At 35.7% G+C, this 27,267-nt stretch overlaps 1 protein-coding gene across 1 annotated transcript in view; it reads right to left on the bottom strand.

Annotated features, from left to right (window-relative positions):
* Positions 1 to 27,267, bottom strand: part of STRN (striatin) — a 158,324-nt gene that overhangs the window by 107,377 nt on the left and 23,680 nt on the right. The window contains exon 3 of the mRNA XM_044659585.1: positions 1,608 to 1,711. Coding sequence (XP_044515520.1) covers positions 1,608 to 1,711 — 104 coding nt within the window. The remainder of the gene's footprint in view (positions 1 to 1,607; positions 1,712 to 27,267) is intronic.

The following is a 27,267-nucleotide window of genomic DNA, read 5'->3' as shown; positions in this document are numbered from 1 at the left end:
AAAATCATTTAAAAGATTTTTAAGTTGGTTTACTAGAAAAAATTTTCCCACAGAAATGTTTTTGATTTTATGGATGATAGAAAAAACAGGAGTAAATATATAAATTTCCTTTACTTATAAATGTATTAAAATTATAGATTTTAGAACTATGAGGTATCTTGGAGTCTAACTATAAGACCTTCTCTTTACTAAAGAGAAAACAGGCCCAGAGGTTATGTGACTTCTCTAAAATTAAACTAAACCATAAGAACCTTAAAGGCTAGAATTCTGTCTCATGATTTTCTTTCTCATAATACTTTGACACAGTAACTTGTACCAAGTAGGAACTCAAAAAATGCCTGTTATGTAAGTTAATGAACCTAGGTCAGGTCTCCTGATTCCCAATTTAATTCTTTTTAGCATACTGCTCTACTTTTCCTAAAATGTTTCTAATCTATAAATTTAGAGATATCAATATTTCTTTCATTTGTCATAGATTTTCTTATGCAAAGATATTTTCACTTTCTAGATGAGGAAAAAGGTTCAAAGATGTTACATGATTTGTCCAAGATCAAATATTCACTGGCAAGGCCAGAATTCTAATGCAAGTCTATTGACTACTTTATAAAACTTATTTCCTTAAATCTGTGCTGTCGGGATATTTATGAAGCTGCGTGTGATAAAAATGTTAAATATTAATTTAGTTTTCTACATTTAAGAAAACCAAATAGTCCTTGTCAAACTCTTTTGTTACATTAAAATAAAACTCAAATGTCTATCAAAAAGGAAAAAAATGTTTTCCCTGGGCTTAAGGAATCCCAAGTGAGGAAATCGCTTCTACTAATAAAGTTTAGCAACTTCTCTTAAAAAAATTGCCTGGGGGGGGTGGGGCAGCTGGGTAGCTCAGTGGAGTGAGAGTCAGGCCTAGAGACAGGAGGTCCTAGGTTCAAACCTGGCCTCAGCCACTTCCCAGCTGGGTGACCCTGGGCAAGTCACTTGACCCCCATTGCCCACCCTTACCAATCTTCCACCTATGAGACAATACACCGAAGTACAAGGCTTTAAAAAAAAAATTGCCTGGGACAGGACAATTCTGAGGGACTTATGGAAAAGAAAGCTACCCACATTCAGAGGAAGAACTACAGTAGTGGAAACAGAAGAAAAACAACTGCTTGAACACATAATTTGGGAAGTAAACTCTAAAGGACCACCCTAGTACAACTATAGATATGGAAATAGTTCTTAATCAATGACACATGAAGAAAGCAATGGAAATGTGCTTTGGCTACTGGGGGAGGGGTTGTGAGGTGGAGAGAGTAAGAACATGAATCATATAACCATGGAAAAATTTTTTCTAAAAAAAATAATAAATTGCCCGGGACAGTTCTGTGATTAGCTGGTCAAAGAGCCAGACTACATAGGAGAGAGGACTTTAATCCAGAGCTTCTTAAATCAGAGACTGGTGCTCTACAACACAAAGTTGCTTCCCCAAATTTGGTTATCTAAACAAGTTTTCTGAATTCAATGAATTTAGAATTCTAAAACTTACAATTTGAATAATGACAAAAAAGTATTCTTAAAGTAACTTGAAGAAACTTAAGACACTCTCTTCCATTTTAATGAAGTACCTTTCCTGTTTAAGAGCATATTCCAGCATTTTGATCCTCCTTACTAGATCTTTCTTCAGATTTTCTTGCCCTTTCCTTTCTCCTTGAAGGAAGGCAATCTGGGCCTGAAAAAGACAAGGCTCCATTTAGATTAAAATGAATTGGAAAACAATGCAATTAGGAAAACATGCATTCAGGATACCAGTTAGGAAAAAACAATGCTATATAATTATCAATGATCAAGCTAGACTCTGAAAATAAGATAATAACAATGCACTATCCTCCCTTCTTTGCACTACACATATGGTTAAACTTTGTTGCTGTTGTTGTTTTACTGATCTGTTTTTTTTTTTCTGTTTCATTTTCTATCATAAAAGTATGGTTAGGAAAGAAGAAAGAGACATATTGGAAAAAGAACATTAAAGGTTCATTAATATTCTGTACAGATACTAATCAAAATTTGTGAGGAAGGGGCAGCTGGGTAGCTCAGTGGATTGAAAGTCAGGCCTAGAAACTAGAGGTCCTAGGTTCAAATTTGGCCTCAGACCCTTCCCAGCTGTGTGACCCTGGGCAAGTCACTTGACCCCCATTGCCCACCCTTACCACTCTTCCACCAAGGAGCCAATACACAGAAGTTAAGGGTTTAAAAAATTTTGTGAGGAATTTTGAAATACATTATCCAGAAGAATTATTTCTCTCAAAATTATAATCAAAAAATCTAAATAGGATTTTTTTAAACTGAAGGAAATCAACCTAAGCTATGTTTCACCAAGGCAGGCAGAATGGTTGCAAAGCCACAGTCAAGACTCTTTTAAAAGTTTAGAATCTAAAACATTCAACAATGAATGATGTAGACAACCATGATACTGACACAGAGGAACATATACACACATATGTATATTTTACTGTATGTGAAAACACAAAGTTGGTAGTTTTAGCTATTTTTAAGCATTTGAGTAAAGTGTAGGGAAGAGGAATTTTTCTTCTCATCACTCTTCTGGTCAGGTATTGGTAGTCACTGTTACTGCTTTATGGTATAATTAACCAGTACAAACAACTGAGTTTCAAAATGCAGTTCTAATTTTAAAAAAGGACTGACATCCTTGAAATGCACAAGACAACAATTAAAATCTCCCTTCATTCTTCTGATTTTTTCCCTATTTTCTGTAATTTAGTGGGTAAAGGGCCAGCACATAATGGGTGGGATATATAAAAAAGTTACTTTTAAATGGCTCCTATCATGAACTCCTTTCTTCCATCTTCCCTACACCCCCCATTTTGATCTTTCCCAGTCAACCACATAGATACATTTTAATATGAAACAAACTATTATGGGTGTAGTCTGTTTTAAAACATAGGAACTTTCATGTGTGTAACAGAAAGTATGAGGTGGCTATTAACAAACAAGAATAATGTGAGAGTTTTAAAGTAACTAAATCACTGTAATTGATGGCATTTAGATCTCAAGTACCTTTCAGTAACTAAGGTATCCAAAGCATTTTATAAATATCAGTCTGTTAAAATTCATAATATCTTGGAGATAGAGTCAGGTGAGGGCTCTATTTAAAGGCCCACAAAAGATATCCATCCAAGTTAATAATCTCACATAAAATTTAATTCTCACATTAATTGGTTTAATTCATTACATCCTTCCCACAAAAAACCCCTCAACATTATTTTACTCATTTTTAAATTAAAATGTGATTTACATTTCCATAATGTATTCAAGTAAAGAGCAGGGAAAGTATGAGCATTTATGTAGGTCCTACTAGGTGCCAAAGAGCAGGGAAAGTATGAGCATTTATGTAGGTCCTACTAGGTGCCAGGCATTATGTCAAGCATTTTACAAATAGCTCCTTACACCAACCTTGTGACCCATGTGCTGCTATTTTTTTGCATTTTACAGCTGAAGAAAAAGAGGTAAGCAGAGGTTAAGTGACTTGCCTAGGGCCAGTCGAGTGTCTAGAGGCTAAATTTGACCTCAGATCTTCCAGGCTACATCATCTATATGCCATAGGTATTTCTAAAGTGGATCATCTTAAATCATCAAATCTATGTAACTCTACTTTCCCTGGAGCTAAAACAAATTTCATTTTAAATCATTTAATGATGTTCTAAAAATGTATCATTTAATTGATAGAAAAAATTATCTTGAGTGTACTCATATGTAAGCATTTGTGTTTTGCTCTAACATTTGACAGCACTTAAAAGTTTATTGTTTTATTTAAAAGAAAAGTGATTTTTTCCTCAATGGAATTACCAAAAGCAATCTGTCAACTAAAATAATGGCAAGAAAAGTACTAGAGAATACACCATTTGCCTGAAGGTCGACAAAATATTAGCAATGGACAGTAAACACAAGTCCTAGAAACTTTATTAAGAATTAGCACCTGGATTGCCAAAATGAAATTACGAAAAAGACTATTTAAATCATAACTCTCTTGTTATGCTGTATAAAAGTATGCCTTACAGAATTAATAACAAGAGTACAATGGAATCAATAAATTTAAGTCTTCAGTATAGATTTCTTCTGAGTGCATCTTTCTGAACTGGTTGCTCTTTGTCTCACAAATGAATATTACTGGTCCCAATGCAGACTAACAGAGACTGTAAACATCTCCACTACCAACAATAGAAAAAAACGATGTGATGAGATGATCACCAGTATGTAATATATATATATATGTATGTATATATATACATAAATATATATGTATCTGATAAAATAGATGAGTAACAATCACAAAGATGTAACAGATGAGCATACTACAATCTTTTCAGTATATGCCAGATGCACATGTCACTATATAAGCTAGCATTTAAATAGCACTTTAAGATTTGCAAAGCACTTCACAAATATCTCATTTTTAGCCTCACAAGAACTCAGAGTAAAGTGCTATCATTATCCCCAATTTAAAGATGAGAAAACTGAGGAAAACAGAGGTTAAGTGATTAGCCCAGGGTCACCCAGTTAATATCTGAAGTCAGATTTGGGCTTGGGTCTTTTTGACTCCAGCTTTAGCATACATCAAATGTTCTTGCCTTTGGGTTGAAAAAGACTGAATTATTACCAAATAACTAAATCAAATACATTCTCTTCACCCAGTATTAGCTGGTAACAAAATGAAGAATTCACTATTAACTCAATGTTGGAGACATTTTCTGGGTTCAAGTCTTAAGATGCCCATGAAGCTGCACTTTTTACCACTTCCTCAATATCCTGTTTTTAGTGCTATCACTTTCACTTCAGTCTCCCAAAGGAATATAGGAAAAAAGTTTATTATGAAAGTTCCTGCAATTTTCCCTCATATATAAAGCCTGACCAAGTGGTAAGACCTGATAATAACATTCTAAGTAGAATGACACAAAAAAATACAAACTGGGAAAATGATTATTTTTTTATACCCACAGTGTGCATATCTAATGCTAAAGGGGGAAAATAAGAAGCTGAATTAACTTCAACAAAATAATTTTCTCTTTTATAATAATGCTTTGTTTCTTCCAATTCCATATCCCAAACTAATTCAATTCTACAAGCATTTATTGATTCAAGGTGTGTTTTACTGTATAAATGTGCAATGGTGAATACAAGAAAAAAATCTCTCAACTGCTCTCCTCCATTTATCATATATTTATATATGTATATATATACATGTATATATATACATATATATGTAACTAATTACACACACAAACATTCTGCCTCTATGGGCAAAATATAAATTCTTCGGAGGGCAAAGAATGTTTCATTTTGGTCTCTGTATCCCAATGTCCAGTGCAGTGCCTGGTAGCACAGGATAGAAAGCTAGGCTTGGACTTAGGAAACTCTAAGTTCAAGTCTGATCTCAGATAGTTATTAACTGGCTGATCCTGAGCAAAATCATTTCCCCCACATGTAAAAAAGGGATAATAGCACCCACCTCCCAAGGTTGTTGTAAGGATCGAATGCAATAATATTTTTTATCAGTGTCTGACACATAGCAGGAACTATAAAATGTTAGTTATTTCTGTTTTACTATTATTTACTCAATAAAAATAAACACTTTTTCACTGATAATTTTCCTATTATAACATTGTACCAAATACATAATCAAACAACTTAAATAAAATGTTTTAATTTAAATTTTAAGATTCTGTATCTCTGTATGAAATGTGTGAGGAACCCAAAATTTGTTATTTAGAAGACAAATGAAATATAAAGCTAAAAAAGGGTGCTTTTTTGTGAGAAAAAATTATGTTGACTTGTTTAGCAGGTAATTGAAAGTATGTTGACCATATTAAAAAAGAAAAACAAATATACAGTTAATAAAAATCTATTTTATAAAGGTTTAAAAATCTTCTATTTTCCTGAATAAATACCGTGCGTTGCCCATTCAGTTAAATCTAAATTTTATTTAGACAGGGCCCTTCTGAATGAAGGGAAGTAAACTATAACATCCCTACAGTACTTTATAACCAAATAATAAATATGAAAAATTAATATTTTTAAAAGCTGAATAAAAATTAATAAACTATCAGAAAAGTAAACCAATTTAAATTTTTCATCTGTGAGTCTGTGCTCAATGTAAAGGTTAAGTATACAAGAATCAAAGGGTTACAGGAGCATAAAATTAGGGCTGAGATTTTCAAGATTACATAACTTGTCCAAAGTTAAACAGTATGAAAGTCACAGAGTCAAAATTCAAACTCCTAACTTGACTCCCAAGATCATTGCTCCTACTTTTGTCAAAAAAACCTTCCACTTAAATGTGGTTCATTTATGAGATTACATAAATGATCATCAAAGTATGAATAATATGATCATTTTTACCTTGGAGTTTCTTCTGTTCCCTCTTCTAGTCAAACATATTGCTCTCTTCTTCCAATCTCCCTCTTTTCTTCTCCACTTTGACCTCTCTCCTAAAGAACATCTCTGATAACATCCCTCATCTTCTGTTTTATTCTACACTCTAATGAAGAATGACCCTCCTCTTTATCAAAACCAGACCCTCTACTTTTATGGATCCTGATCCAATTCCTATAATCTGGCTCCAGTTGAACTTTCTAGGCTCATTACATATTGATTCTTATAGTATACTATCTGATTAAACAACACTAGCCTCCTTGCTTTTTCTCAATCATGATAATCTCTTGTCTCTTTATGTTCTAGGCCCATGATGGTGCATGTCATCATCCACCAGAGCTCAATACAAGAAAGGCAGAGAGACTCAGGGCAAGCTGCTCCCCTCCCCCTTTCCACTCGCCCTTGAGGACATTTCTCATATGAGCCACCCCTCTGCCCAGCAGCTCAATGGAAGTGCCTCCTCCCTCCTGTCTAGGGTAAGGTGAGAGGCTCACATGGGGCCCGAACAGGGCAAAGCACTCGTTGAGGGGTGGGGGTGGGGAGATTGGTCTCAGGGGTGGGCCCAGCACTTGGTCTCTAAAAGGCTTGCCATCACTGTTCTAGGCTATCTCTTATGCCTGGAATGTACTTCTTCATCTTTGCTTCCTAGAATCTTTTGGTTCCCTCAAAACTTAATTTATAGATAATCTCCTTTCCTAATTGCTGTATCTACTTTTTGTTTTATATGTCTACATATTTCTCCCAAAGAATAGAAACTCCTTGAGGTAAGGGTCTAGGTTATTATGGAACCTTATTATAGTATCTCCCCATTATGTTAAGGATTTAATAAATACTGAACATTGCTGTTGTTCAGTCGTTTCAGTTATGCCCAAATCTTCAGAACCTCATTTGAGGTTTTCTTGGCAAAGATACTAACATAGTCTTCTATTTCCTTCTCCAGCTCATTTGAGAGATGAGGAAACTGAGACAAAGAGGGTAAAGCAATTTGCCAAGTTCCACACAGCTAGTAAATGTCTTTGAACTCAAGATGTCTTCCTGATTCCAAGCTCAGCACTATCTACCACACCAACTAGCTACCACATCTTAGAGATGAGAAAACTAACACCCAGAGAGACCTTACAAAGCACATTAGGGTAGAAGTAGGATTCTCAGGCATATGCTCTTTCCACTAAATTATATTATCTCTTATTCACTGCTTCCATCACATTCATTGCTTGCATCACATTCACACATGTAATGACTTACTTAAATTCAATCCACTTAGCTATTTTTCCTTGTTATACAATCACTACTATTAGTTCTCCTTCGCTTTAAACATATTAGTATTTCCATAGCTAGACATCTCTTTCCAAAATCTAGTACCACTCCAATAATCCATAAGTCAAATTTCTAATAATCCAAAAAGTCAGTTGAAAAGGTAGATAAATGGGAAAAGCTCAAATTACTGAGAAGAGAGTTATTGCAAAGTCTGGGAAACAATTTCATAGGCAAAGTGTGAAGGCGCCCTCAGACTTTTCCCTAGTGAATTGTTAGTTTTATTGATTTCATTTAAAAATTTCTTATATGTGAATGCAGACTATTGAAAACACTGAAAAATTCCCCAACAATTCTGAGCTCAATGTCCATGGATTTACTGTTCCCAGAAATCTGGACTATATGAAAAAAAAAAAATAAAGCTTGGTATCTAGCAGGGGACAAAAATAACCAAAATGAAATCAAGCCATACATACTATATGGCAATTATCTCCAATTTATCCTGAATATATTCTTTTATATAATTGTTTTCACGTTGGCTCCCTCATTAAACTATGAGCTCCTTAGAAGCAGGGACTCCTTTTTTTGTACCTCCAGAATTTAGCAGAGAGCCTGGACTATATAGTAGGTGCTTAATCAAAGTATCTATTGTTTACTCATTCGGTAACATCTGACTCTTTGTGAGCCCCTGTTCCGTAGCATGGCAATACTATTCATGGAGTGTTCTTGGCAAAGGAACTAGAGTAGTTTGGCATTTTCTTTTCTAGTGGAATAAAGGTAATAGAGGTTAAGTGATTTGTTCAGGATCACATAGTAAATATCTGAGGTCAAATTTGAACTCAGGTCTTTCTAACTCCAGGTCCAACACTCTACTACCTAAAATGCAAACAGATTAAGTTACTTACCTAGGGTCACACAGCCAGTGCTTAAGGTCAAATCTAAACTCATGTCTTTCTGATTCCAGGCCTAGTGCTGGATCCACTGAACCACTTAGCTGCCTCTCAATCAAAATATACATGCTATAATATTTACATACATACATATTATAATCAAGTTACACATACCTCAGTAAGGTCCAGATTCAAAATAAGGTCATATATTTTAATTAAACCTCACTATAAAATTATAAAATTTTGCTAAGTCACCATTTATAATCCACTTATAACATAAAGATCTTTTTACAGGGCAAATCAATGCTACTTGGCAAAGTAGTTTGTAATATGATTCAGAATACAAATACAATAGGATTTTGATGCCAGAAGAAATCACTAGGAGTCAGAGTAGTCCAAGATGATATTATGAAACAGGTTACTTTGACTCAAGAGTCAAAGAGAATAGAAGATGTGCAAGCAGAAAGAAAAAGGGAAAGCATTTCTGGCTCAGAGAATATGATCAAAGAGAAAGGAAAGGTCCTTCTGACCAACTATTTATAAAGCCTCTGTTCTGTGAAATCTCTGTTGTTTATTTCTAATTTATCTGGAATATATCGTTTACATATTTCATATTGTCATCTCCATTGGACTTTGAGCTCTTGTGAGCAAGAGCAGTCTTTTGCCCTGTTTTGTTTCCCCAGCATTTAGCACAGTGACTGGAACATAGAAGGTGCTCAAATGATTGCTGACTGAAAATTATAGACTAATTATATATACTTTTATACATTATATATAATTATAATTATATATATTTTCTTAAGGGATCAAATAAAATTATGCAAAATGCTTTGCTAAATATTAGGTGCTATATGACAGGTGGCATGATGATAGAGGCCCTACACTGCAGTCAGACTAACATACCAGCTATGGGACCCTAAGCAATGTCAAGGCCAAGGCAACTCTCTGAGACTAAATTACAGAACAGTTGCTTGTCTGTGTTCTTGGAGGGAGTTTAATAATAAGAGCATAGACTTAAAGCCAAAAGGAATCTTAAAGGCCTTCCAGTCTGTGGGAACATATTTTAAAAGCCTCCTTTTTCATTTACATAAAAATATTAAGGATAAAAATTTCTCTGATCTAAAAGCCCTTGCAGAACTGCCCAACCCTGGTAAAAACCCTAGAAAGGTGAATATTAGGTAGAATACGAGATATCTTTTTTTAAGGAAATGTATTGAGTGGAAACTAAACTTTAAACAGAGTATCACCCAGAAGCTTATAGGGCTACTACACGCCTTTTTCCATTAAGAAAGGATTATGATACAATCGGTAAACATTTATTAAGTAGCTACTTTATTTCAAGCACTCTATAAAGGTCTGGGTATACAAAGAAATATAAGACAGTTTTTGTTCTCAAGAAATTTGGTCTAATAGAAGAGACAACATGAAGACGAGGACATACAAACATGACATAATCAAGCCCAGGGCAGCTGGATGGTACTCTAAATAGGGCCAGACCTGGCATCAGGAAGGCTCTGTGAGTTTAAATTTGGCCTCAGACAGGACTGAAATAGGTGAACAACAAATATTCAAGAAGAATTAGAGATAATCAATAGAAGGAAGGCATAGCATTAAGGTGGATCAAGAAAAACTTTGGTAGGTGGGATTAGAAGCCAAGAGGAAGAGACTGGAAAGGGAGTTTCAGGCATGGGAAACGGCCAGAATCAGGAGACCGAGTATTTTGTTAAAGAAAGAACAAGCAGGCCGGTGTCCCTAAATCAGTGATAATGAACCTTTTAGAGAAGGCGTGCCAGGCACTGCCCCCATCCCACCCATCAGACTGAGTGCTATGCCCACCCTCCCCCCACCAAGTGCTAAGCATGCCCTGCTCTCCACCCCTAACCCCACACAGGGCAGGGATAAAGTGCTCCCACCCATTGGGATACTGGGTGTAGGGGTGGGTGAAGTGAGGAATGTTCTCAGCAAGTATAGAGAGGGGAAGGTGAGTGGCCTGAGCATTCTGCTCTCCTCCAGCTCTGCCACCTATGAGCCACCCACGTTACCCACTGTGAACTCCCATTGGGCTGCTGGGCAGAGGGGTGGGAGACATGAAAAAATGTCATCAGATGTGGGGAGAAGGAAAGGGGAGCAGCTCTGCTTGAGTCCCTCTGCCTTTCTAGTAACAAACTTGGGTGGGGGCAGCCACGTGCCCACAGAGAGTGCTCTGTGTGCGATTTTTGGCACCCAATCCATAGGTTAATCATCAGTGCCCAAGATTGTAGAGAACATTAGGGTAAGGTATGAGAATACTAGAAAGGTAGGAGGAAGTCAGAGTATGAAGGGTTTTGAATCCCAAACAGAGGATTTGATATTTGATCCTAGGGACAATAAGAAGTCACTGGGGTTTACTAAGTGAGTGGGAAAGAGATGGAGGAATATTAGAGACAGATGTGAAAATAAAATCTACAGGACTTGACAACTGCCTGGATATGGGAGGGTCTAAGAGAGAAGCTGAGGATAATCCTTTGGTTGCGTGTCTGGGTGACTGAAAGGGTGGTAGTACCTTCCACAGGAACTGAGAAGTTTGGAAAGCAGAAGCATTTGGGAGAAAAGATGATTCACCTTTGGCTACTTTAAGGTTAAGACTTCTATTGGACATCTTGTTTGAGACATTTAGTAAGCAGTTGGAAATTTGAATAAGGAGATAAGGAAAGAGGTTAGTTCTTCAGTAGTCAATATCTAAGCTACACATTGAATTAGAAAGGACATTAGATTTCTAGAAGTAAGACCAGTAGGGTTTGAATTATGATTTGGGACAAGTCATTTATCTTGTGCAGGATTCAATTTCTTTGTCTAAAGAGAATTGAAGAAATGACCTCTAAGATTTCTTTTATCTCTAAATATCTGAGGTAACAGCACATAATACATCTTTTCTGTTGTTTCAAATACTTCGTGAATATAAAATTCAAATATGTTTTTTTCTGCCCTGGGGAGGAGAGGTGTTTGAGGAGATTCTGTAAGAAAACTAGAGGGAGAAAAGTTTATATAGAGTTTCAAATGCCAAAATTCAGGATTTTATATTTGATCCTGGAAATAATAGGAAACCCTGGAGTTTTGGGGTGGGTTTTTTTGGTGGGGGGGAAATTACATAGTCAGACCTGTACTTTAAAAAGATCACTTTGACAATGATGAACCCTGAATTTAATCCATCCAACACCACCATGCAAAAACTCCAAAACTCCAGTGAACTGTACTCAGTCTTTGGAAGAACTCAATAATTATCTCTATGCTGATGATTCTTAAATCTGTTTATCCAATTCTCATCTCTCTGCTGACCTCTAGTTCTGCATCTCCAATAGCCTATTAGACATGAGAAGATTCAATAGGATTGGAGGAAAAGGAATGAAAGGAAATAATGGCCAGGGTAAAAGCAGTAAGTCATCAATAAAAAAGAAAAGCCAATAGACAATATTTCTTAGCCAGACATAAGCTAGAACAGGTTAGTTTTTTGAAGGACTATAGCAGTGATTCCCAAAGTGGGTGCTACTGCCCCCTGGTGGGAGCTGCAGCAATCCTTGGAGGCAGTGATGGCCAAAGGTGCATTTATCTTTCCTATTAATTGCTATTAAAATTTTTAAAAAATTAATTTCCAGGGGGGCTAAGTAATATTTTTTTCTGGAAAGGGGGCAGTAGGCCAAAAAAGTTTGGGAACCACTAGACCAGGGGTCAGCAATGTATGGTTCTCAAGCCATATCTGGCTCTTTTGAGGGCCAGATATGGCTCTTTCTGCAGGAGCCATAAAATCAATTTTTTTCAGGCGCTGTTACAGGCGCTCGCACTATGAGCACTATATGGCTCTCACAAAATTATATTTTTAAAAATGTGGCATTTATGGCTCTCACGTCCAAAAAGGTTGCCGATCCCTGCACTAGGATATAGTTTAATCCATAAATTTTTGAATAATCCAAGTTTAACCCTTTGAATTCCATTCCTTTAAAAAATTAAAAATTCTTCTTACTTCTTAAACAAGAATTTTGAACATCATTTAATTTCTAAATTTCTGGGATAATAGTTCACTGTACTCATTATATTTGTCTAAGGTATAATAATATTCATTATATTCCTATACTATAATTTATACATTTTCAATTCCCAATTGGAAGACATAGTTTGTTTTCAAGTTTTAATCAGCTATTATTTCTACAGCACAAAGACAATATTCTTTCTAAACACCTCATACTTGCCACCCACCTTTAGAACAAAAAAAAAACTACATTTATTGAGGATTTACTATTTTTAGAGTATCATATAAGGCATTAGAAATTAAAATATAATGATAGTACCTCACATTTGGGATAAACAATAACAATAATAATTAGCATTTACATAGCACTTTAAGGTTTGTAAAACACTTTATGCTGAGGAAGGTTCAGCGATTTGCCCAGGATATCAAGTTTCTTATCTTTCTATCTCTAAGTCAGTGCCCTGGTCAGTGTACCACTTAGATGCCTCTAACTAGCTTAATGTATGCCTGAATTTGGCAAAGACAAGCATACACACTTACAGAGCATGGACTAAATCTCTAATGAGTAGTACAGAAAAGAAATGATTCTAAGTTCTAAGGAGGCAGTTTGTCATTGAGGAGGGCAGTCAGCCAAAGCATTAGACTTGATCGGAATCTTAAGTTCACTATTGAAGACTTTGGTTTAGGTTCTTTTCATATTTCATAAAATCTTAATAGGTATGTATGGATCTGACTTGATCTTTTGGGTTTTTGCTATTGTGCCTGTTTTGTTTTTTAATTTTTCTCTTAAAATTTTTTTAAATAATCATTTTCTGACTTTGTGATCCATGTTTTCTCCCACCCCTTCCCTCTCCCCAAGATGACAGGCATATGATATGGGTTATACATGTGCTATCATCTAAATATATTTCCACGTTCTTCTTGTTGTAAAAGACAAACACATGTTGCTTATACTAGAGAAAAATAAAGGGAAGAACGGAAAGCTTCAATCTGCATTCAGACTCCATCAGTTCCTTCCACTAGCTAGCTTTTTTCATCATGAGTCCCTTGAGGTTGTCCTCGATCCTTGCACTGCTGATAATAGTTAAGTCATTCGCAATTGATCATTAAACATTATTGCTATTACTGTGTACAATGTTCTCCTGGCTCTGATCACTTCGTTTTGCCTCACTTGATCTAGGTCTTTCCAGGTCTTTTGTGATTATCTTGTTCCTTGTTTCTAATGGGACAATAACATTGAATTACAATTCTATACTACAAGATGTCCAGACATTCCCCAATTGATGGACAAACCCTTTAGTTTCCAGATCTCTGCCACCATTAAAAAAAAAAGAGCTGCCAGAAATATTTTGGTGCAAGTAATTCTTTTCCCCTACTTCTGCTTTCTGGGATAGAGACATAATAGTGGTATTGCTGGATCAAAGCGAATGCATAGTTTTATGGCTCTTAGGGCACGGTTCCAAAATGCTCTCTACCAACTATGTTTCAGTGTCCCAGTGTTATCACATACCCTCCAACACTGATCATTTTCCATTTTTGTGATATTAGCCAGTCTGAGAGGTATGAGGTGATACTTTATAATGATTTTCATTTGCATTTCTCTAATTAATAGTAATTTGGAACATTTTTATATAACTAAAGATAATTTAAATTTCTTCATCCGAAAATTGCCTATTTGTATTTTTTGATCATCTGTTAATTGGGGAATGCTTTGGGTTCTTATAAATCTGAATCAGTTCCCATATTTGAGAATTCTCATATTTGTCAAAGATATTTACTATAAAAATTTTTTTTGCCAGTTTTTTTCCCCCTACTAATCTTGGTTGCATTGGTTTTGTTTGTGCAAAAAACTTGTTTGTACATTAAATCTTCCCTTATCCCTTAAATAGATCTGACAGCTAAACTAAATAGCTAAACATGCTCCACTAATTTGTTTATAGTACCACCCTTTATTTCTTTTTTTTTTCTTTTTTAAACCCTTAACTTCTGTGTATTGACTTATAGGTGGAAGAGTGGTAAGGGTAGGCAATGGGGGTCAAGTGACTTGCCCCGGGTCACACACACCCTTTATTTCTAAATGATGTATCTATTATGACTTGACTTTGGTATATGGCATGAAGTGTTGGTTTGTGCCTAGTTTCTGCCATAATGATTTCCAGTCCGACTCAATCTTTCTAATATTCCCTTGCTGAGTCCTAAACACCTGCCTCCATAGCCATTACTCAGATCTCTAACAGTCCAATCTAATTATCAGCACCTAAGAGAAAGAAAAGCTCCAAATAACCTAGGCCTCAAAAGATCCCCCTGCCTTTGTCTTCAGAGTATCCTTAGAGAAAGTAATTACATATTCCTAATCAAAGAAAATTTTACACAGAAATAACCTGCAGCATCAGTACATGCAAAAAATTATTATTTTGTCCTTATTCTACTTAAACCTGAAGGCACTTAATCAATCAGCATTAGCCAAGTCATTATTTAGCAGATTTTATCAAAATAGAAGTTTCACTAGCACTATAAAAGTATTCAGGGGCTGGACTATGCTCAAAAAAGAACTGTCTTTAAAAAAATAAAAGTCGTCCAATTAATCTGACTTTATAGCAAACCAAAAACAACTAGCTATCATTTCTCACTATAAAATGCCATATACACCCATCGGGATATACACAGCTGCCTTTGGTCATAAATATTTTGCCTTTTCAATTAGGATGGGCCAGAAAATAGTATTATTGAAGCTTTTCATTAGAGAAAGTAGAGAATATCAAAAGTAGTTTCTACAGAGCAGGTTATCTTCCTTGAAGAATATCAAAAATATTTCCCCTTCTGCTATTTATATATACATTACTATAAATATTTGCCTACTCTACTATAACAAGGCTTATCTTAATACTTAACAAATATGTAAAATTTTCTCATTACTCCACTATCTTTCTCAGTGCTGTATAATCTGTCCAGGAAGTACATAATGATGGACTTCCTCTGTGGTTGACTTTCCCTACAACTTCATCTGAGCAATGATTTTTTTAGCCTTCTTTTTTAAAGATTTTTTTTCAATTTTTCAAAAATTGCTTTTCCAATGAACTGTTCCAATTTCCTTCATTTTTTAAACTTCATTTTATTTTTTTCCAAAGGAGATTCAATAAGTCTATTTTTTATTTTTTATTTTTATTTTTAGAAAATTTTTCCATGGTTACATGATTCATGTTCTTACTCTCCCCTCCATCTACCCCCATTCCCCCCTCCTCCCATAGCCGACGCACATTTCCACTGGTTTTTACATGTGTCCTCGATCAAGACCTATTTCTATATTATTGATAATTGCACTGGGATGGTCGTTTAGAGTCTATATCCAAATTCATATCCACATCAACCCATGTGTTCAAGCAGTTGTTTTTTTTCTATGTTTCCACTCCCACAGTTCTTCTTCTGAATGTGGGTAGCGTTCTTTTTCATAAGTTCCTCAGAATTGTCCTGGGACACTGCATTGCTGCCAGTACAGAAGTCGATTATATTCTATTTTACCACAATGTATCCGTCTCTATGTTCAATGTTCTCCTGGTTCTGCTCCTTTCACTCTGCATCAATTCCTGGAGGTCATTCCAGTTCACATGGAATTCCTCCAGTTTATTATTCCTTTTATCACAATAGTATTCCATCACCAACAGATACCACAATTTGTTCAGCCATTCCCCAACTAAGGGCATACCCTTGTTTTCCAGTTCAATTTCCTTCAAATAATTAAAGACTTCGCTAAAATGGCTCTATGGTATTCTGGAGTGCAATGAAACCAGTACAGTATTCTTTGAAAATGAAGAATTACACTACAGACAAGAAGGGGATTTTCTTTTTCTCTTTTGGGCTCCTGGCAGGATCCAGAGTGACACAAGTAACAATTAGGTAGGAATGTCTTCTTGTTTTATATATCTCATCCTAGATCAATGCTGAACAAAGATATCCTCATGATTTTAACCATAATAGAATCTTACGTGAATTTAATACATTTAGCCCGTAAAGTGGTCTTTTGTTCTTTCAAGTAAACTTTTTAAAAAATCTACCCCAAACTAAAAAAATGGAACACATTCTCTTCCCTTTGTCAGTTATGATTGTAAACATTCAGTCTGCTGTTAAAAAAACTCAATCTGTCAATTATATGATTATAAACGTGTAGTCTGCTGCTAAAAAATTTATAAAATCTGTCTATTCCCTTCTATTTTCTTTTTTTAAAAACCCTTACCTTCTGTGTTGGAGTCAATACTGTGTATTGGCTTCAAGGCAGAAGAGTGGTAATGGCTAGGCAATGGGGGTCAAGTGACTTGCCCAGGGTCACAAAGCTGGGAAGTGTCTGAGGTCAGATTTGAACCTGGGACCTCCAGTCTCTAGGCCTGGCTCTCAATCCACTGAGCTACCCAGCTGTCCCTCCTTCTATTTTCACAATATGTATTCAAAGACAATCCTCAAAGATTTTATAGATATAAGAAAGTAGGTATATAGATTAGTAGTTGCCAATATTTTTATTAGCCACTATTTATTTTATTAACAGTCACATCCATGAATGTTTCCATTCTTTTGGAATTAAGGTATCCCATATATTGATTTATGAACTGTGTTTTTAAAATTGTGTTGCCTCCAACATTCATGTCTTCTAAAAATATTTAGTCACCAAATTTATATCATTCTTCTTAGAATAACATGGTCTCTTCTTCACATAATATATTTGTGAAGATAGAATTATCTCTCTGTTATTTCTAATGTAATCAATCCATTCACAAGTCAAAAACTCTCACCTCCAAAGGGGACTACCTAGCCCTGGGTAGGGCTAAGCAGTTTGGAAGCTGTGATTGGTTCCTGTGAAGAAGGGGAGAGATAGGAAGTGATGTGGGAAAGGGACTATAAAAAGGCTATGACTTCCTGGATTAGGGGCTTCTTTCTTCAGATCTTCTGACTTGGGGGTCATTCCTGCATTGGTGCTTGAAGAGACACTTCCCTTGGATCCTGGGGTGGTGAGTGGAGTGATTCCCTCTGGTTCTTTGGTGAGGAGACCCTCTCTGCTCATTGGTGCTTCGGTGGGACACTCCCGTCAGTGTGAGTTCTGGTGAGATTCTTGGCAGTCTTAGCCTTCTGTGCACTGAAAGTTCTTGGAGGATCCTTCAGCTTCTCCTGGCTCTTCAGATTTTGTCTTCCTAATTAGGACTTTGGATTCTGATGAGATTTGTTTTCAGATTCACATTGTCCCTTTATCTATATTTTTCCACTTTCACTCTTTCCACCTCTGTAATTTGTAATTTTGACTTAAGCTGTAATATTTTTAAATTGGAGATCACAATATCACTTTAGAACTCTCTATTAGCATAAAAACCTAAATTTAAACTTACATATTAGAGCATTTAGGAGATTGAATTAAATGTAATGGTTGTATTGTCCTTTTCAATAACAATAGATAATAATACATCACTACAAAAGTGGCAGTATATCACCATTTCTCATCTGTTTGTTGTCCTTACTCCAGCTTCATCTACAAATGTTCTCAGGATTATCTGTCAATTCCTCTAGTAGTCTCATACCAAGTTCAGAATAGATTTGCTTCTTTCATATATTTTTTACAAAGAGATATGATGTTCATAACTTTCCATCCTTATCTTCCATGTTTTATAAAAATAAGAGATTTTATGCTCTAAATCCATATTGTCTTTGCCTCCTATGTCTTATCTGCATGGCAGATATTCAATGATATCTAGTTGAAGTGGTTTCTGGGTTCTTTCAAGTTTCTGATAGTGTTAACTGTTTTATATCAATAAACGTCTTTAAAAACTGTAAAGTCAATGTCTTTACTTTTGTTCATTTTCAGACTTGAAGAGTCAATGGCTAAAAGCAGATCAGATAGGAGTTATAATGACATTCAATGTCTTCTCATCTTCATCTTTTCTTCTAATTTGGCAAAGATTCTGATCTAACTTTAAGCTTACTGGCTATTGTACACCATCAATAAATTCTGGAATAACTCTACTCATACAATTAATTTTATCTTTTATTAAAATATTCAATGTTTGTAATATCTTCTGACTCTCTTACAAATAAATATTTTTGACATAACAGATATGGATATCCTGAGAATTTTACAGTATTTTGACAGACTATTTTTTCATTCTAAATTATATTTTCCCCACAAAGTTTTCCAGTCTTTCCTCCTTCCTACCTTCTTTTTGAAGATTGAAAGCATGAAGTTAGTATGTTGAATTAATTTAAGGGGTATGGTCAAGTTCTTCATAGAGCTGGCTAGGTGGAACAGTGGATAGAGTGCTGGCCTGGAGTCAGAAGTACCTGAGTACAAGTCCAGTCTCAGACACTTACTAGTGGTGTGATCTTGGGCAAATCACTTAAGTTTCCCACCATTTCCTCAAACTGTACATTGGGAATAATAGCACCTACCTAATGTCTGGGTTGTAGTGTGGATCAAATGAAATAATATTGTAAAGCATTTAATACTGTAATTACTAAGTAAGTACATTGGTATCGGCACTATACCAATGGTAGCTTTTATTATTATGATGAAAATGATGATTGTCATCATCATCATCATCATCAAAGCTCTCTCATTTGTTATCTGTAACACATGCTGGTGCATGTTGCTTCTCAAGCTGAGCTATTGGTTTGCATGTGCTTACAGTGACCCCCACGAGGTGAGACGACCAAGGTTTCCATGAAATGATGTTTCTTGTTGCTTTGGAGCACACAAGGAAACCATCTCCTTCATTCATCTGCCCAAGGCCAGCATATGAGTCATTCCTCTAGTTAGTTGTTAACTTCTTTCGGTTATTTATAGTTTCATTTATAACAAAAATATCATTATGAACAGGGTTCAAATTCTCTACTAGTGTTTCAAATTCACTGAATAAAGATTTACACCAAGTAGCAAAGTTTATAAATTACTACTTGTAAATAGTCTTATTACTAGTAACTTAGAAGCTATACAGCACAGTAGACAGAACGCAGGGCCTAGTCATAAGGACTCATCTTCATGAGTTCAAATCCAGCCTTACACACTTTCCAGCTGAAAGACCCTGGGCAAGTCACTTAAGTCTGTCTGCCTCAGTTCCTCACCTATAAAATGAGCTGGAGAAAGAAATGACAAACCACTCCAGTATCCTTGCTAAGAAAACCTCAACTGGGGTTGCAAAGAGTTGGACACAACTGAAAAATGACAAAAGTAATAACTATGATTTAACATCCTATGATTCCCTATTTACACCATCACTATTCACTGTAGAAGTGGAAAGAAACCACTTTGAATTTTTATCAGTTTCATGATCAACATAATTTTAAAAACCATATTACCTAGGGGCCAATTTTCTGGAAATGTAATTCTCCATACTTAGGTAGGATCCTTGAATATGTCACCAGGCCCAAACTACCTGAAGTTTTCCAACTTGGTATAACTTGCCCCAGCTTGCACTCTATTGGTCTAGAGCAAGAATGCAAGGTTTTCTATGGGTCACAATAAGGGAAAGCAGAACTTTTGTGGACACTGCTCTTTTTAATCAAAGCAAGATACTGTTTCTTCATAAGACATTCACAATTTGATTTCTATTTATGATTGGATAAGAAAAATAAAAATTCACAATGAAATTTCCAAAGGGAAAATTGCCAAATTATGACCCTATTGAAACTAGTATGGATTTAAAGGCTTTTAAAAGTCCAGATGCCTAAATTTCCTGAACCTTTCTCTTCTCACTTCTCTTTCTTCTCTCTTCTGTAGTCTTACATACATACATACATACCCCCACAGATCCCCCACAAAATACACAAAGTCAAAGTTACCTTCTGTACTGCCAAAACCATAGCAGTATCTACAAACAGATAAGTATAATTGACATCCAAGAAGAGATAAACAATGAGTCAAAAGTTGCACAAATGGACTCGAGCTCTGCTTCCAGTTCTATTACATATGGCCTGGGCTACACAGATGTTGAAAATCAGAATTAGTTTTTATGAATATGGTGACCAGCTATCCAAGGTTTTCCAGGGAAGTCAAAATTTTAAATATTTTGACCTGCTATCCCCTTAAAATTACTGCACTATTCAAGAAAGTTCAATGTTTTGGCAAATAGTAATCAAATCAAACCAGGGAATGCTACCCATCAAAAATATATGATAATCATTGTCACACAAAAGGAGAATCACTGACTAAAGAAAAAGCACTATTGCTCAGAAAACATGCCTTTATCATGTAGCCATACATGACATGCTTGTATATAGTACATGCTACAGGTGACACAGCAGGAGCCACATTCCTACTACCACAGGATCAGAGACTCAGACCCAGATTTTACATGACAAAACAAAAACTCAAAGGAGATTAGGTGATCTTCTCAGTGACAAAGAAAGAATTCAAATTCTATATCCATATCTCCAAATCCAGGATTCTTTCCACTACACCACACTGTTTCCCTTCTAAAAGTTGGATATAAACTATACATGTAAAAATTTAAAACAAGAACAAAAAAACCCTTTCAACTGTAGCAACACTGACTGACTACATGCAACAAGGAGTGATACTGAAAATGTGCAAATTCATCCTCTAACTAGAGCTTAGGAAGGATGTTCATTTTCATTCACAGCTTTGGAGATCAGAAAACTCAGATAGTCACTGAAATTGTAAAATCTCTCTTGATAAGATACATGGGTTCCTCAGAGACTTGCCAAGAAATGCTTGAAAAAAAGAACCAAGAACTACTAAGCAACAAGTGCAACAAGAGGCCCTCAATTACAACAATAAATGATGAAAATGGAAATATAAATATTATAGTAACTAATATGTTTGCTGACTCATATTTCTGGTCATTAAAATTAAAACTTTCAACTAAAGTGATTCATTAAAGTTATAATTAAATGGCTTGATTTTATGATTCTTACAAGGCATATTTTTATAAGATCACCTGCATCAATCTTTTTTGTTTTTAAAAATTGCCATTTTAACAATGGACCAATACTGACCATTATTCTAAGCAGCTAGAATACAAAGAAATTCTCTACTATTTCTGGACCCCAAAGAATTTGCATCTAGTTGAAGAGTTACAGACAGTAAGTATAATCCTAATAGTGAACTCTTCCTTCCAATAAAAGTTTTCTAGACCTAAGAAATGATAATAACAAGATATCAAGGTAGGGAAAAAACTAACCAACCCATTGGGGTAGGTCACATTCCATTCCCTGACATGGTTTGGATCTAGCATTCCCTCTGCCCAACCAAACCTATCATTCAAACATATTTCAAGGGGGAAAAGAGAAAATAAAGGGGGGTAAAGAAAAAGGGAAGAAAACCAAGGAACAAAAATAGGTTAAATTCCTGGTATTGTAAAGAAGATAAAATGCATTTACCCTAATGTCTCCCCCCCTCCCCCATTTTTCCTATAGTTTCAATTTCAAGATTCACAATGACTCAAATTTTCAGGTTCTTTCCCTCTCCATTCTCTTCTTTCAACTTTAAATTCAAGAATGGGAATCCACATTCTTCTGGAATCCGAGCAGGTTTTGGTAATAGCTTTAATTCCATAGCTTTTACACTATGCTTGACAGGAGGTATAAACAAAAAAGCAGGAGAGCAAGTTCCAGACTAGCCTATAATTTACCACCAAGTAATATAATTATTACCACTCCTGTGGAATTCTACATTAATGTTTACTTCTTTTCAACTTGATATACTGGTATTGGATCCAACTTTTCTTGCCTGCAAATGAATTTTAATGAAGGCTATATATGACTAAATGAGACACTTGCCTCAGGTCTTTCTTTGATTTGCTCCCAATAGAACTGGAATGCTCATGAGTGCCAACACACCCCAAAAAAGTACTCCACCCAACACTCCCAACTATATTCAAAACAATCCCAAAGCTCAGCTAATTCCAGGTTCTCTTCAAGTCAACAAAAATTTAAGTGCCTACTATGTACCCAACCACTGTACTAAGGTCTGGATATATAAAGAATTGGAAAAAACAGCCCCTGCTCCTAAGAAGCTCACAGTCTAAATGAAGCAGCATGCAAACAACTATGTACAAACCAGGGAAGTACTGAGTAAATTAACGATAAGGGGCATACTTGTTGTACCTTAGATTCCTATTTCCCTTAGTAATATACCAAGATATTGCTGCATATAATTCATGAGCAACCTAAATCCCAAATCTTTTCCTTAAGTATCCTACTAATTTCTATTTTTTCCTATTGTCCAATTATTTTATGATATAGACAAAAAAATGTGAGAGATTTTGATGAAGTCTGATCCCAAATATTTCTCTTCTCAGATTTGGAAAATAAGGTCTAGATGGATTACATGGCCTGATTCAAGCTAGCTAATGGTAAGGCCAAAATTAGAACACAGATCTCTCTATTAGAAATTGAAAACTGCCTGGGAAATCAGGGAACAAAAAGAAAAAAAATATTATAAATATGTATTACATATACACATATAAATGCTAAATAAATGTGATTTTTTTCCTTCAACTCACATTCTGCATAACAGATTTAAAATGTTTATATATTTAAGATAAGCCCATTATTCTTTCCTTATAATACATAAAGTATATTTATTTGTATTTGCTTTGTGCAAGATGATGACAAGACAGCAACAAACATGAGAAGGAAGTTTACATCAATCTGATAGAAGATTTAGATGAGATGGTACACCTGAGGAACATATGGTCTCTTTGGATAGACTATAAGCTCCAAAAGGGCAGGAAGCATACTAATTTTTGTCTTTGTGTTCCCAGCACCTAAAGCAATCCCTGGCATTTGGTAGGTGCTTAACAAATGTGTTTTGATCACTTAAAATGGATATGTAAAACCAAGAAACCAGATATGCAGTAATAGTCAATCCTCTGATTTACATATAATCTAATACAGGACCAAAATGATGCAAACTACATTAACAAAAGGTAAATACTGTATACGAATCTGTAAACTGGAAAGAAAAAAAAAACCTTCAAATTTACAATTTTCTTTTAAAAAAAAAATCAGGATTTTATTTCAAAAGATCTCTACAAGCCACATCAAATGCTCTAAATGGAAATAAAGTCTAAGTAATTAATGACCATATTAAATTGTTGGAATACATTTGAAGAAAGCATTTTTTTCATGTACTTCAAGTACTTCACTATATAGTAGAATCTCAACAGTTTCTAATCCAAATTATATTTTCAATTAGGAATCCAAGCACTATAAAACATAAATTATAAAAATACAATAAAAGTAAGAATAATTTTAAGTAGAGACTTTTTCACAAAAATCCTTGTATTGTTTGTTTTTTTTCAAAATGTAACTATGGGAACCTAAAACTCCAATTTATAAAGAAGTCATTTGATGGATCAGAAGCTACTGGTACCTATTAGAACTAGGGACTAGGATGAATAAAGGGGCTGGAACTGAATACAGGTAGACGGCAGAGGCTGAACAATATTTTAGGAAGGTATTTTGAAAGAATATTGGGGGAAGGGATAGATGAAGCCTATGAAAAGAAGATAAATAACAGGTAAAAGAAATAAACAATTGAGTTAAGATTTCTGAAATCAGTAGAGCTACAAAATAATTAGAAAGCAATTATGTCATTTGGAGAAGTGTTTGTTCATATGAATTTTTTTCAAAAATTATATATGTGCATATATATATAATATTCAGTTAAAACTGCTTTCTCTCCTCATGCCAAACTCTCCTCTCCAATTGAGAATGAAAGAAAAACATAACAAATTAAAACAAATTTTCACATTGACTATGTACAAAAAAATAAACATCTAATTTATCAGGAGGTGGGAACATCATGTTTCATCTTTAGTTCTCTGGAATTAGAGTTGGTAATGATTATACTAATCAAAGTCCTTATTTTTTCAGAGTTGTTTTTCTTTCCTTTATTGTTTTCATCGTATAAATTGTTCTTCTGGTTCTTTTTGCTTCGCTCTGCCTCAGTTCATAGAAATCTTCCCAGATTTCCCTGAAATTCTCTATTTTAATGTTTCTTTTAACATGAGTATTCTGGCACATTTCTATAGCATAACATGTTCAGTCATTCCCCAACTTAAGGACCCTTGCACAGATTCCTATTCTTTGCCATTTCAAAAAAGAACTACTATATATGTATTTTTTTACAACTTAAGAGTTTGTTTTACTTGGGATTAGTCCTTCCCTTAATCTCCCCTCCCTATCATTCCCTCTTTTCCACTTTTCCCTCCTATTTCTTCTGGAGGGAAAATGTATTTCTCCTCGTTGTGTACTGTGTGTACATGAGTATGCTTCCTTGTTTTGAGCAGTTTGGATGAGAGTGAGGTTTAGGTGTCAGCTGATCCCTCCCAACCTCATCTTCCTTGTTTGTACAGCTGGTCTATTTGTGCACTGATTATGTGAAATAATTTCCCCTAGCCTTCTTTTCCTATCCTCCTCCCCCATATTCCTCTTCCCCTCCATTACTATTCTTTTAAGATCATCAAAACAAAAAATTATTATTATTAAGCATGATTTCTGATGATAATAGGATTCAGAAGGGATATATACTCCTTATCTGACTGTAAGCAATTTATTGCTGATTTATATTTACCTTTTTTTTTTAACCCTTATCTTCTGTCTTGGAATCAATATTGATTCTAAGGCAGAAGAGCAGTAAGGTAGGCAATAGGAGTTAAGTGACTTGCCCAGGGTCACTTGATTAGGAAGTATCTAAGGACATATTTGAACTCAGAACCTCCTGTCTTTAGGCCTGGCTCTCAATCCACTAAACCACCCAGCTGCCCCCACATTTACCTTTTAACCTTTCCCTTAACTCTTATATTTGAATTTCAAAGTTTTTACAACTTTATGATCTTTTGTCAAGAATGCTTGAAAGATCTCAAATTCATTTTGCCCTCAGTAGTCTTAAACTCGATTTTACTAGGTAAGTCATTCTAGACTGTAAGCATATATCCTTCACCTTTAGATTCATATAATATAATATTGTATTTCAGTCTCCCCATTTCCTTACTCTGAAGGTTGCTAAATCTTGTGTGACCCTATGACACCTTGGTATCTGAGTTCTTTTTTTCTGGCTGCTTACTTTCCTTGACCTGGAAGCTATGTATTTTGGCTATAATGTTCCTGATTGTTTAGTTCCTGATTTTCAGGGAGTTCATTGATTGTACAAGGTTTTGTATCTTTTGTGTTAATTGCTTTTCCAATTCTTTTTTGCAGCTATAATTTCTTTTTCAGTCTTTTCTGTTAGTACTTTCATTTCATTCATAAAAAACATTTTTTCAATTCTTTTTTTATAACTCTTGCTTTATCTCTCCCAGGAATTCTAGTTGAGTACATGTCCAAGTTATGTTTTTCTTTCAATTTTTATTTGTAAATGTTTTGGAATCATTCTCTTCTCCTGGGTTTGTGTCTTGAGCATCCCTATTATAGTAACAATTCTTTAAAAGATGGTATTCTTTCTCTCTTTGCTCTTTTTCTTCTAGCCTAATTACTGATTTCAGACTGATGTCCGAGCTAGGCTCTCTATACTTCTAGAGGAAAGACCTGGGCTACCTTCTTGGGTAATGTATTGAATGTGTTATTCCAAGATATCAAAGACAGCTCAGATCAAGGACTTCCAAGTTTTCAGTGTTCCTGAAGTGGTCTGATCAAGGGCAAAGTCTGATTGCTGCCCCCCAGGCCTGAACTGTGCAAGTTGCTGACATGGTTTTGGGAGCAACAATGACTGGTTGTTGGCCTCAGGCCCTACCAGCCAGATTAGGAAGCTTGGCTGGCTCTTCTCTTAGGTATAGGATTCCTACATTGGGCTATTCCTCTGATGTCTTCAGACTGAGCTAGAAGCTGTGTGTAAGATTGAATTCACTCCCCAAGGCTCCAACCCAGCCAGTCTAACCCAGCATCCCATTTTGCATGCTTATGCTGCCTGAATGCTGAGTGAATGGACGTGAACACACGTGTGTGGGGGGGGGAACAGAGGATAAAAGTTTGGGTATGGTACCGCCCTGGCTCTTCTTCCAGGAACAGGGCTGGAGGGCCTCTGCCTGAGACTGCCCTGCTCCTGGGCTCTGAACACCCCCGAGGCTGCTCACTGTTAAAATGGTTCCTTGCTAGTACACTGGCCTTCCCTTACTCCCTGCATCTCTAGATAAATATGTCCTCCTCAGCACAGCCTGGATCTCTGACCTGGCACTGGGTACTAGACAACAAATCGTTTCCACTGTGGTGCCCAACCATGACTGGGAATGCCCCAATGGGCTTGAGACCTCCTCTTATTCCAGTGTACAGCATCAGGCTGCTTGCTCCTGGCCAGCCCTTGTCTCTAGGATCCAGAGACCTCTCAGTCTCCCTGTCCTCCCTTGGACTGGGAAAATGACTATGGCTTTTTCTAAGATTTCTCCATCAGGATTCTGTTTGGTGCATTTTCTAGGGCTCTTTGGAGGAATTTTTAGAGAGAACTCATTTCAGTGCCTCATGCTACTCCACCTTTCAAAAGTACCATTTCCAATAGTATATTTTACTACTGAAAACCGAAAAGCAGGCAGAAGCCTCTGAGATCATGAGGACAGGCTTCAAATCTACCTCTCAACCACTCACCCATCACCTATTCTGTAACACTGGGCTAGATTTCAGCTGCCACACGACACTGCCACCCATTTACTCCAAGTACTCCAAAGGCTGTTTTACCTCCAGAACTGCCTTGAACATTCCATT

The sequence above is a fragment of the Gracilinanus agilis genome, chromosome 2 (assembly GCF_016433145.1).
Source record: "Gracilinanus agilis isolate LMUSP501 chromosome 2, AgileGrace, whole genome shotgun sequence".
In the NCBI taxonomy this organism is placed as follows: Eukaryota; Metazoa; Chordata; class Mammalia; order Didelphimorphia; family Didelphidae; genus Gracilinanus; species Gracilinanus agilis.
The sequence above is the reverse complement of the archived record's forward strand: the minus strand, read 5'-3'. Positions and strand labels throughout refer to the sequence as shown.